The sequence below is a fragment of the Sinocyclocheilus grahami genome, unplaced genomic scaffold (genome assembly GCF_001515645.1).
Source record: "Sinocyclocheilus grahami isolate Dianchi unplaced genomic scaffold, SAMN03320097.WGS_v1.1 scaffold1020.1, whole genome shotgun sequence".
NCBI classification, from domain to species: domain Eukaryota; kingdom Metazoa; phylum Chordata; class Actinopteri; order Cypriniformes; family Cyprinidae; genus Sinocyclocheilus; species Sinocyclocheilus grahami.
The window spans coordinates 5,245-18,345 of record NW_015506199.1 but is presented as its reverse complement, the minus strand read 5'-3'; the positions used below and the strand labels follow the sequence as shown (position 1 = coordinate 18,345).

General features: G+C 36.2%; 1 protein-coding gene across 2 annotated transcripts in view; it reads right to left on the bottom strand.

Moving 5' to 3' along the window:
- Positions 1-12,635, bottom strand: part of LOC107565713 (G protein pathway suppressor 2-like) — an 18,989-nt gene extending 6,354 nt beyond the window's left edge. The window contains exons 1-10 of one of the 2 annotated variants that reach the window (XM_016250973.1): positions 12,452-12,635; positions 12,249-12,366; positions 11,653-11,762; positions 8,107-8,219; positions 7,546-7,625; positions 7,317-7,396; positions 6,891-7,065; positions 2,320-2,394; positions 2,059-2,135; positions 1,826-1,921 (exon numbers count right to left, since the gene is read on the bottom strand). In XM_016250973.1, the coding sequence (XP_016106459.1) occupies positions 1,826-1,921; positions 2,059-2,135; positions 2,320-2,394; positions 6,891-7,065; positions 7,317-7,396; positions 7,546-7,625; positions 8,107-8,219; positions 11,653-11,762; positions 12,249-12,342 (900 nt within the window). In that variant the 5' untranslated portion in view covers positions 12,343-12,366; positions 12,452-12,635. Of the gene's footprint in view, positions 1-1,825; positions 1,922-2,058; positions 2,136-2,319; positions 2,395-6,890; positions 7,066-7,316; positions 7,397-7,545; positions 7,626-8,106; positions 8,220-11,652; positions 11,763-12,216; positions 12,367-12,451 lie in introns of those variants that run through there. The other variant, XM_016250974.1, reaches the window with a different exon arrangement.
- Positions 12,636-13,101: the final 466 nt, after the last annotated feature.

The following is a 13,101-nucleotide window of genomic DNA, read 5'->3' as shown; positions in this document are numbered from 1 at the left end:
CCCCCCCCCCACCTACAACCCCTGCCGGTACGAGACTCGAACCCGCAACCTTTTGGGTTACGAGTCCGACTCTCTAACCATTACGACTACGACTTCCCACGACTGTTGGGAGTAATGCGTTACAAAAGTAATGCATTACAGTAACTGATTACTTTTTGCTGTAACGCAGAAGTGTAAGGCATTACTAATCAATTTTCAGTAATATTTTACTCTGTACATGTTCAGTAACGCATGCGTTACAACACACTTTTAGCCCTAAATGTAATTGTTCAAAGAAAAAGAAAAACAGCAAGACCGCGAGGCATTAACGACTCAAAAATGCAGCAAGTTCCATTTCCTGTTCATGGTCAGTCAATAGTTGTCAATAGGTGTCCTAGTTTGTAAATAAAGACTAAACGACAGCTTCTGATATATTTGTTTGACGAGTTATTTCATTCTTCTCCCTCTCGCTGGTGGAACTTTGTATTGTGTGACGTAGTCCAGTGAAGGTGTGTTTAGGGCGGGTTTTACAGGAGTGCCGCGAGGCTACTGGCCCGACAGTGGAAACGCGGCATGATTTCGGCCTCTGTGCTCGAGGTCCGAGGCTATTAGCCCCACCCGGCTCGCTGTAAGCCCTGGCTCGCACTGGCCAGTGGAAAAGCGGCTATACGGTGAAGATGGCAGAAGACTGTACATGCACGAGATGGACGTATGCGCATCTTGCCATGGCATTAGAGTTTACATATAGTCCTGTTGTGTCTAATATGAATAGACCCAAGCTATTCACAGATATTGCCAGATAATCACTTTACCTCTACCATACTTTTAACAGACTTGGATCGTTTGTGATTCTGGCTGTCATCCTTTCTTGCATTGTCTTGAGTCTTCACTTTGCCAATTATAAGCTATATTGTTTGTAGCCTGGATAGCCCACAGTCATTATGCTACGCCATATCGCCCTCTATTGGATGTAAAATGCTCTGCAGTACATTTTGTGATTTTAGAATGTTAAGTATGGTAACACTTTAGAATAGGGAACACTTATTCACTATTAACTACGAATGTTTCCTCAATAAATTCCTAATTTGCTGCTTATTAATAGTAAGGTAGTTGTTAAGTTTAGGTATTGGGTATGATTAGGGATGTAGAATAAGGTAATATAAAATAAGGCATTAATGTGCTTAATTACAACTAATAAATGGCTAATATTCTAGTAATATGCATGCTAATAAGCAACTAGTTAAGAGACCCTAAAATAAAGTGTTACCTTAAGTTCTACTTCTGTAGTTATACAGGAGTCATGAAACGCATTACAATTCTGAGACAGTAATATTGTAAGGTAAGGAATTACTTTTAAATAACAGTAACAAGTAATCTATAATGTATTACAGTTTGGAAGTAACTTGCACAACACTGGCAATACATTATAAATACATTGTATATATATTCATTATATATTAATATTATATTTTAAATCATTAATAAGTGTATTTTGCTATGTATGATGAATATATTTAAGTGTATGAAAGATGGTTTCAATTGAAATACAAGCGGTAACAAGACATTTTTTTTTACTGAGAAAGTATGTTAAAAGCACATTTGAGTTCATATTCATGGTGTCCAAAAATAGCATAGTTGAGTACACTTGGATGTTCTTAAGATTATCTTAAGTACTAAAGAATATTTTTAGTATATTAAGAACAAAACTAGTGCATGAAAATAGAGTATTTTCCTAAGTACATTATGGAAGTGTACTGAAATGAAGTGTATTTTACTGCACTTTTTTTTCACCTGGGTATCCAATGATGGACATTTAGAAAGGTTCAATTTAGGTTAGTGAGCTCACATTGGCAGCAGGGATCTGGACAGCCATGGTTGGAGTGGGCATCAGACCGGTTGCACTCACATGTAAAGCCTGTGGATGGATGGGTCTAAGAGCAGCCTATTAATGACAATACACACAAATAAGTACTACCCAGCCACAACCATCTGCAGTACACACATAAAACAATACATTTTCTCATGGAAGTTAGACCTTGCTTCCCAATATTTATCAAATGAGTCTCAGTGAGTACTTACTGAGTCAGTAAAGCCAGACTGCTGATTGGCATGTTCAAGCTGTTTCTGGAGGGGGATACTAGCACTAGGGATGAATCCTGTAAAGTTCAATTGAGGAAAGAATGAATGATGGATCGATATTGTTGAGGTAGAACAGCACAATACTAATGTATGACATTTCTGGCCAGAAAAGCTGCAAAGTGAGGCTGAAATGTTTTAGAAAAAGCCGCATTAATATCAATGTGATCAATGTTATAAAAAAATGTAAGGGGGCTTCCTTACCTGGCTGGGTGGTGAAATGGCTGTGGACAGCATAACCTTGAGGCAGGAATGGCATGCTCTGGAATGGTGATGCCCCTACACAGAAAGACAGAGAATATGAAGTTGAGAATAAAGTAATGTTTTATTGTGACCCAGGAGGGCCAACTCACCAATTCTCTATAAGCGTACAACTTCTCCATAAACTAAATAAGCTATAAGCAAAGATTAAAGTGTGCATGAAATCAAAATGTACAATATTTACTTTGTTAGCGCACATTGCTAGTCAAGGTGAACAATTAGGCCCAATCCCATTTCTACCCCTTAGTCCTTCCCTTTTCCCCTACTCGTTTTGTGCGTCTATGTGAAGGGGGAAGGGGTAGGGGTGTCTCTACTCTCTTTTGGTTGGAGAGAAGGGCCAGAAAGCCCTTCAAATAAAGATTTTTCGGGACCACACTTCAAACGAAGGGGTATGAATTATCTCGGCATAAACCGGCTACAGCAGCAACATGGCTGCAACATAACTGTTCTGTGTGATGTGCTTTGATGTTATTGCTGTGTAACCGTTACACAGCAATCACATCAAAGCAATTAAACGTAAACACAGTTTGCATATCTTTCTTAGTTTGTCTGCATATATTCTGGCCCTGATAATCCTTACATATACTTACCCACTTGCTCCATTTCTGTGAATCAGTTTTTGTGAATGAATGACTTGCTGTACCTGTTGCTGTGGCTCAAACACTCACTTGCATCACCTGCTGACGATCGACTAACAGCAGATGGAAATTATGCATTGGTACTTTACTGTTATTCCTGCAGTTCCCAAATGTGTAATGCTGAATATTTTTGTCAACTTTGAACCACTGAATTTGTGTTAGCGAATTTGTAAAGCGAAATAAAATGGAAAAACCTCTTAGATATAATAGGTTGTATTTCTAAACAGACTGAATATTTTATATATTTGTAAGTGAAGTCTGGAAGGTAAATACGGATCATTGAATTTTTAATAATGAAAATGTTTAGGCTAGGTAAATCTGGGTATCATCAGCATAGCTGTGATAGGCAATTTGGTTCTCTCTCATTATTTGACTTAGTGGGAGCATATACTGGCTAAACAAGAGCGGTGCAAGAATTGAGCCTTGTGGGACTCCGCGTGTCATGGACGTCCATTAGTGGTCGACCGACATGTGTTTTTCAAGGCCGATACCGATTATTACAGATCAAGTAAGCCGATAACCGATATTTTGAACCGATATATATGTCTGGTGTAAAAATGAAAATTAATGTCAAAATTAAAGGGATAGTTCACCCAAAAATTAAAAATTTATGTTTATCTGCTTACCCCCAGGGCATCCAAGATGTAGGCGACTTTGTTTCTTCAGTAGAACACATTTGATGATTTTGATGATTTTCATTTTCATTTTTGGGTGAACTAACCCTTTATTATTGATCTTCTCAGAAAAGAAGGAAGCAAACTCATTGCATTTTCTCTCAGAAGGCATTTCACTGGGAATCTGACTTGGGGGGGGGGCTTATCAGTCTCTCAACAGTAGCAAAAAGAGTACAAGTGTTAGTTTAAGTTACTGTTTATAAGGTTTGAGAAGAAACTCTGTCTGGCTGTGGCTAGTTCCACATTGAAAGCATGAAGGCTGTCTTTATAGATGCTATAGTGAATTTCAAGTTTCGTCTTCAGCCACATCCGCTCAGCTTTACTGCGTTGTCTTTTTCATACTCTGTACTGCTGTTGATTTTCTCCAAGCTGATTTTTGTCTGCCAGTCTTCTTGCTGACTTTCACAGGAGCAATATCATCATAACATTCTTAACTTTTGAGTTAAAGGAATCAAGCAGAAGATCAAGAGAGTCTGCAGAAACGCTTGGTGGTAAAGATATAGCCTCCATAAATAGCACACTAGTGTTCTCGTTAATGCATCTCTTTCTGACAGAGACAGATCTAGATTCAGTGGTAGCAGAGATCAATATATCAAAGAAAATACAGAAATGATCAGATAGTGCTACGTCCTTAATAACAATGGATGAAATGTTTAGACCCCTACTGATGATTAAATCTAGAGTATGTCCACGATTGTGTGTGGGTTCAAGCACATGCTTAATCAGGTCAAAAGTGTTTAAAACGGTTATAATTTCTTTTGAAGTTTTGATTTCTGCATTAACTATGTGAATATTAAAATCCCCTGCAATAGCAAATATAGCTTATATAAATATAGCAATAGCTTAAACATACAAACATGTTGAATTTCAGCCCCTAATAATGCAAGCCCTGAAAATGCAATGCAAGCACTGTTAATACAATGCTTTTTTTCCAATTAATGCAATTCAACTTTTTTGTTTCAAATACATTTGTCATTATTTTTATCACATGTGATTCATGAAACACTCATATGCCGCCAATCTCATCGTACGAATGATCGCACGTTGAAAAATGTGGCGATAGAAAACAATCTTCATTTGAATATCACGCCCCTAAAAGCACCCCAGTTTAGAAGCCTCACCTCTAGAGTTTACGACACGGAGAAACGAAACCCGGCCAAATAGAGGAAGTAATCTCATGAAAGAGAAATTGATCTTACTCCAAAAACACCTGTTAACCTTGTAATTGCAAACAATTAGGCTACATTAATTTATGTAATTTTTATGAATATTAAAATACTGGTAAATATAAACAGCCTATTTAGTTCCCCTCACTCTACAACAAATATTTTAAATTTAACGGTATTCAGAACAGAACAAGAATGAAAAATAAGTAGTTATAAAATGATATATTAAACTATAAATTAGGCTATAGTGGCATTCATTATAAACAGCATACAAATGCCAAACAAAACTGAAACGTCTCATACCACAAGAATCCAAATGTTTCCATTTTTGCCAAATTTGTAACATTTGTTTGCATAACTATTATTCATTATGTAGCCTAAACATGGCTTTATACTTCATTCATGTTCTAATATCCATGTAAAATCCTTTCACATGCGCAAAAATATTTTAGTTTGATGATGACTGACGGAAATGTCAGGCAATGCTAGAACTAATGTTGTTTGTGTGCGTGTGTGAGGCACCTGTGCAATCAGATGGATAAAATCAAATAACGATATAAAGATAAAAAAAAATCCATTAAGAGTGTCACAAAAATGAGTGTAGCTTATACTTGTTGCACAGTGTTTTTTTTTTCTTTTGTTAATCTGTTAATTATATTATAGCCTATTATATATTTTGTGTGATCCTATTTATTTGATTCCTTTTATAAACTTAATTTCTGTTTTTCTGTTTTCATGATGTGACGATTGAATCCTAATGGTCATGTTTACGCTGCTATTCACGCATATAAAGCTAAAGCCCTGTATAAAACCAAAAAAAAAAAAAAACATTCTAATCTTACTGGTTAACGATCGACTAATGAGCTTCGTTTGATGGTCAGAAAAATAAAAATTAACAAAATGCTGCCATTCAACAATTCTCTACCATATTTACTATGCTGGGCGCAAGTTCAAGTAACTCAAAAATGTGCGTACACGAGTTGAGACCAGACGTGAGATTTGATCGTAGCCACCACTCACGTCCATATTGATAAATCCCAAGTTTTGCGTTGAAACGACCGTATGCCCAATTTTCTGTCGTACGTTCGTTTCGTAAATAACGCCCAGTATGTGTACATTCTCAATTGAGTGCTCAAAATATAATTTTTTTTTTGTGCTAATATGCGATGTGTACCTAGTGCAGCTTTAGGTTTCCAGGTAAATCACAATAAAGCTGTCTTACTGAAATAGTTCTGATAATTTGCTGTGAACTCACTCTTTCCTAAGAACGTGTCGATTAATGTAGACTGTCGTTGTTCTAATTACTTTGTTTAATAATAAAGAATGTAGTGTAGTGCACAGACTTTAAAATCATTGTGAAATTGTGGTTTATTTTGCTTTTGTCTGTCATTCTTCAGATATTGCAGTAGACATATTTTGGTTTACAAACTGTATTGTTTCATCAGTTAGTCACGTTAGCACTCGGCTAACGTATCCACCATTACTGTTTGTTTAACCCTTATCGCTTGCATAAGTGTTAAACAAAATGTTTTTTATGTCATTCTTTTAAGAACGGATTGGAGCACTATATTATTGTTTTATGTAGCTAAAGGTAGGACTCGCTGCTCAAGTATTCCTCTCTGTACCAATCACAACAGGCTTGGCCAGCTGACCAATCAGAGCAGAGTAGGCTTATGGAAGGGAGGGGATTTACAGACAGATGCTTCAAACGAACCATTTCGAAATCATTGACAAATGACTGAACATTAAAGCATGTCAACATATTCTGTTACACCAAATAGACAAAATAATGATCTTTAAAAAAGCATCATATGACCCCTTTAAATGTATATTCTGAGAAAATTACAATGTTTTCTGACCTTAGATTCATTTAAACCTGTTGTAGGGGACTCCAGCACAATATTAGGACACTTTAAAATACCATATGACCTGCTCTTTAAGCAATCGAATGTTTGAGGTAAAATAACCCTTGTATCATCTGAAGACTGTGGTTTACTAATGTAAAAAACATCTCAATGATAAAGTTTTGTTGTTACCTCTTATCTGGGTGGTGCCTGCAAAACTGATGGGCACAGAAGCAGCAGGTCCATAAGAGGTGTGATGCTGGGCCTGAGTGACAGCAAATGGCTCATGGATGGCAGTGCTACTCGAGAACTGCCCATACTCAGAGGAACCAGGGGGAAAACCTGGCTGGCCTGGGAAGTGATGGCCCTACACAAGACAACACTTTATGGATAAGTGCCAGATATGATCTATGAAGTAGTTATTACAGCAAAAATTTAATAATTGTAGCTGGAACACCTCACTGAATATGACAACACAGATCTTACAAAGCCACAATTTTCAAAAAAAAAAAAATTTTTGGTAACAGAAATTGAAGCTTCTCTGCATAAAATGTAACTCAGTTCCATTTTTTTTTGGCATTCCTGCATGTTACATGTGTTCGAGATTTATTTACTTACAGGCATCAGAGGTGTCTGAAACAGCTGTTTACTGCGCTCCCCTAATAGAGCACCAGCTCTATTGTGACTCACTGGACTGCCTTAAACGCACAAAAAACGCATTCTAAACATTGCATAACAGCATGGTCTAATTAAAAGAACAAAACTGTTTTGTTGTACTTATATCTACTATTATTTCCTTAAAAGTGATTCAAGGTCATTGTGGTTTTGCAAACTTCTAAAATGTCACCTTGTATGCTGAGTAGATGCTGTCCTGAGTGCAGAGTTAAGCTGGGCTGGTAACCGGCTGAGGGCAGTGTTGTAATATCACTAAAAATAAAAGAATATTCAAATAAACTTGATAAATACAAAGAACAAATGTACGAAAAATATATTATTTTAGCACAATAATTAAGCACACTGTCCAATATCAAGTGCATAATTGAGATCACAACTGTCAGGATTCTGGACTGTCTGTCGTGTTTTGCCCCCGTTTCTGTTCCGGTTTTTCCTTGTTTGGTCATGTTCCTGTCCTTGTTTAGGTTGATTATTATCCCATGCACCTGAGTTTCACAATTACCCCTTGTATTTTAGTTCCTGTCTGTGTGTTTCTCCCGTCGGGTCTACTCCTTCTGTACATGCGTCTACCCTCGTTCCTGTGTTGGATTACCCCTGTGTTTTGCTGATTAAAAGACCGTTTATTATACTCCACGTCTCCATCGTTCCTTTCGACAGTGTAAGTGTGATAACAACAAAGAACCTGACAGTTTACTTTTGCATTTTTCAGGGTTTTTTTCTTAATTTTACTTACCGTTGCTCCTTTCTTCTACGCTTCTCCTCCTCATGAAGCACTTTTTTAAGCTGTAAGAAGAGATGATGTTTCTCCTCTTGCAAAATCTGCAATTTTTCCCCCATTTTTTGAACCTAGTAAACAATTAAAAGCTTAATAAAAACATAAGACAATGAGCAAGTGCATGGAGACATGTCAAACTTTAGAGGTTCTGGAGTTTTTTTTTCTCCATTTAAAGCGGTCGTGAAATGGAGAATTAAAATGTTCTTGATATTTACATATATAAAAGGTTACTCTAAAATAAAAATCATACTGCAAGTTTGTTTCAGAACTTAAAACTCGGCAGTTTAAAAAATGAATTATTCTTTTCTATCATTTTGAAATTCCCGGATTTGAGATTCAGATAATTGTGATGCCATGATTCTTTTCGACACACCCCTTAACATGTGACATCATCGAATGTAATTGAGGAGGTGTGTTCTGAACAACTCATGTCTGTACATCAATCTCAAGAGTGATACTGCTGTTGGATAAAGATGATACCAAAAGACAAGTCCAACATTAAACTCAGAAATTGTTCTGTCAGTGGATGTAATGAAACTCCAAAAACTTTGCATAGTCTTCCTAAAGATCCTAGCATTAGAAATATATGGCTGAGGTTTATTTTTAATGACATGCCTGAGTATCTGAAAGATAAAGTTCTCATTTGTTTACAAAATGTTTTGTGAATTATTCTAAATGCAGTTTTTTCAGAATATCTTCTATTGAAATATAATAGTGTTGCCACTAAGCATGAAACATGCAACCAAATAAATGTTAAACTGTTGGCGAATTAATGGAAACAGTGTAATTTAAAAAAAATCCTAATTAGACTGCAGCATTTTTTGTAATACAAGTAATAACAGTACTTTAAAAACTATATACCGAAAATGAAGTAAGCAAAATCAAGTACCACGTTGAATCAGACTGTTGCAATCGTGGTTACATTTAGGGATGGGCATTTTTGGCGATTTCTCATTTCGATTATCAATAGGTTTCAAAAACGAGTACTCGGGGGTGGTGCGTGTACAGGGGGGTGGGGGATGGGGGATGGGATGGAGATAATGAAAATCTGAAGACTTATGAAAATTAATGTTAAAAAAATATATATGACATGAAAACCTGTCTATGAAAACACAAACACATGATTAGAACAGTGCTACATTATTGATTATGATGCAGCAATGTTTTAAAAAAAGAAGCATTTAAAAAGGAATAGCTGCATGAGGTGAAGCTGAAGAGTGACTTTATGCCAATAATCTGAAGCCCGTACTATGACACATCCTATGATATTAATCAGATAACTTAGATGCATGACATAGACGTAACATTACAACTTGTAGCTGCACAAATGTATGCAAATGCCAGTGAACTTTAAGTTACGAGAGAGAGAGAGAGAGCGAGTGAGTGAGAGAGCTCCTGCAGAGCTCCTGCTGTGATGCGCTTTTATAACAGCACGCTGAAACATGGGCAAGGAAAGCAGACAGAATTTACTATAGATTTCACGTTCTATAAAGTTCTTATTATAATGCTATGTTTATGGAAGATTTGTGGTAGATTTATCATCTACATTATCAAGTGATTCCCGAAATCGCTTTCAGAGCCATACGAATTACGAAAACAATTTTAACTGAAGTATGCCAACTGTTGAACAAATATGACGAAAAAAAGCACTGCTGCATTTAGGGATGCAACGATTATAGATTTTGTTGGTACGATTATGACGATTATTATGCATTTATTCATTTCCCAACATTACTAATGTATAAAATCACATGAACACTCTTTAGATATTAAAGTGTTATTTATTGCTGGCTTTTGAAACAGAAATAACACAGTAACCAACAATACAGCAAAAAATAATAATAAAAAAGACAAACAAAAGTGCATCTCTCCCATTGGAATTAAAAAAAGGTGACCTCTGCTCTGTAAACATCCATGACAGTATTTCTCTTTTGAAAATAACAAATGGAAATAGATCGCAAAAGTATTTAATGTTTTCAGTTTGTACATTCTTTACATTTCTTTTGGACCTGCGCACGTGTACAAACATTCAGGAGGACACAAACTTCTTGAGAATGCTGCCCAGTGACTTTTATTAATAAAATAGATTAAATAGCCTACTGGAGAGATGCACAGACGCAGGTAGGCTAATTCACACAGGCAACTGTTATAATTCATTAATTCAAATAAATGTGATCTTACCTCACTATTTCACCTCTTTCTGATCTGAAGCGGGCAGAATGCGGAGCTAACGAGCTGTAGCTTTGCGTCAGGTGGTTCTTGTCTTCACGCCATGCATTAAAATCGTTCAATGTACAGCAAGCCGTGCATTATCCCTTATGTATTTGCTCTTTAGCAGCAGTTTTTTTACAGCAATATTTAATTGACACCCTGGTCATTCTTGGTGTAGCCAAAATGGTCCCACACTATCGACAAGTATTTCTCTGGTGGAAATAAAGCTTCGCTGTTTGGTTCCTCTGTCAGTTCATCTAATGCATGTAGTAGCCTCCGTGCCTCTGATAAGCACGTAATTTTAAGCTGGTGCACCACTAGTGTAACTTCTTTCGTTTTGCGCAAGCTGCAACAGATCCGTTCCGTGTAACAGAAACACTCGGTTTAGCGGAACCTTTACGATTAATTAACCGTGACGTTTTAAAGCGCGGTTAATCGCAAAACCAGTTAATCGCTGCATCCCTAGCGGCATTATTATAGCATCAGTATTAAAAAAAAAAAATCTAAAAGCAATATGACCGTCTCAAATAACTCAATATCAGGCATTGCATTTGAGCATGATGAAACTAAACAATGGTAATATGCAGCGCATTCAGCATGTTAATAAATGTTAATATCCCAACACATGGGATGAATCTCACACCTATATTAGATTCATCAGATATGTATGTAGCTAACCCAGACATCACTACCTGACTTTGAAGCCATGCTTCTCTCTCTTCTCATCTATACTTTGGACCGCATACTGTGGCAAGAGAAACAGATCAGAGCTTAGGGTGCTGCCCAAAGTGCTGCTATAACCAATCAGGAAAAAAAAAATTTAAACCCACACGATCATTGTTTTCATGATCGATCGTCGCTGTCTCGGCCGAGTACTCGATCACTGTTGCACATCCCTAGTTACTTACGTTGTTTCAAGTTTGTCTGCCTCAGCCTCAAACATATGACTCTATCACAGTGTTTGCCATCTCAAGTATCAAAACACACAACATGACAGGGAGGGCGTGAATACAGTGTGTTGAAGTTAGCCAATCACAGCAGTGGGCATTAACTTCCGTTTCTGTAAGAGGTCATGGTCCTTATTTTTAACAGTGAAAAAGTGTATTAAATTTATTTGTTTTTATATATATATCAGATTTTTTGGTACTAAGAATTTTGCAAACATTATAAACTAACCTTGAGAAACATAATCTGAAACTGCATTTCATAACCCCATTAAAGGAACTAAAATGAACTTCTTTAGTATAATGGGTCCATTGCATAATCCTGAGGAGCTAATGAAGTTGTACACACCTGTTCTTTAGTTTCTTCCAAAGACATTTGCTCCTCCATTTCTTTAGTTCGTTTCCTTTCCTCCTCTTCTTTCAGTTTTTGTTCCATCATCTTATCCACTTCTTCCTCTTCTACAGTATGACAGAGTGAACACACACACATATGTATGTATATGTATGTGTGTATATATATGTATGTATATGTATGTGTGTATATATATGTATGTGTGTATATGTATGTGTGTATATATATGTATGTATATGTATGTGTGTATATATATGTATGTGTGTATATGTATGTGTGTATATATATGTATGTATATGTATGTGTGTATGTATATATATATATATATATATATATATATATATATATATATATATATATATATATATATATATATATATATATATATATATATATATATATATATATATATATATATATATATATATATATATATATATATATATATATCAAACCATCTTTATAAACATTTCAAACATCATTATTATTCAAATGAATTTGTTGCTATGTATACAAATTAGGACCAATCTTCTATATGATATTCTCACATAGATAATTTACTAATTTGCTGTAGAGTGAAAACACATGCGTACCTTGTCTTTTCCTCTCTCTCTCTTTCATGATATGCTTATGTAGGGCTCTGGCCATCGCATTGGACAGCTTTGGTCTCTCCAGTAGAGCAGGCATCGTAACAGGCAGTGGAGGAGCCAGCTGAAGACACATCATGGCTTATTATGTCTTCATCGAAGACTTTGACATAAATCCAACTTGTCTCTCTTCATAATAATAAACTTACTTTCGTATTTATGCAGGTTCTCCGCAATGATTTTCTTTGTATTCTTCAGAAATCTCTCAGAACTTAAGGATAAATATAGTAAATAATGTTTATGAGCGCCGTGATTTGCGTTCGTCTTACTCGTTTTCCTTCTTCTTCTTATAGCTTTACGGCGGTTGGCATCCAGCGAATTGGTGCACTACCGCCACCTTCTGCTCCGGAGTGTGTATCAGAGAATAGCCCTGCGTTCCATTCGGAAGGGCTCATCTCTATGTATGGAAGCCCGTTTCCGCCACTGAATAAAAAAATATAATTCTGTAAGTCATAATAATGAGAAACTTTCTCATAATTATGACTTAGTATCTCGTTATAATGAGAAACTTTCTCGTAATAATGACTAGTATCTCGTTATAATGAGAAACTTTCTCGTAATAATGACTAGTATCTCGTTATAATGAGAAACTTTCTCGAAATAATGACTTGGTTTCTCGTAATAATGAGAAACTTTTTCATAATAATGACTTAAACTAATAAAAAAACAAACAAAAAAACCCCCCCGACTTACTCGACGCCTGCGCAACGCAAGAGTGACAGCACGCTGGCGCCATCTGTTGGTCAAAGCCATGTAGGAACACCGCTAACATTGCTTTGTTCTGTAATCTAAAGTGTAT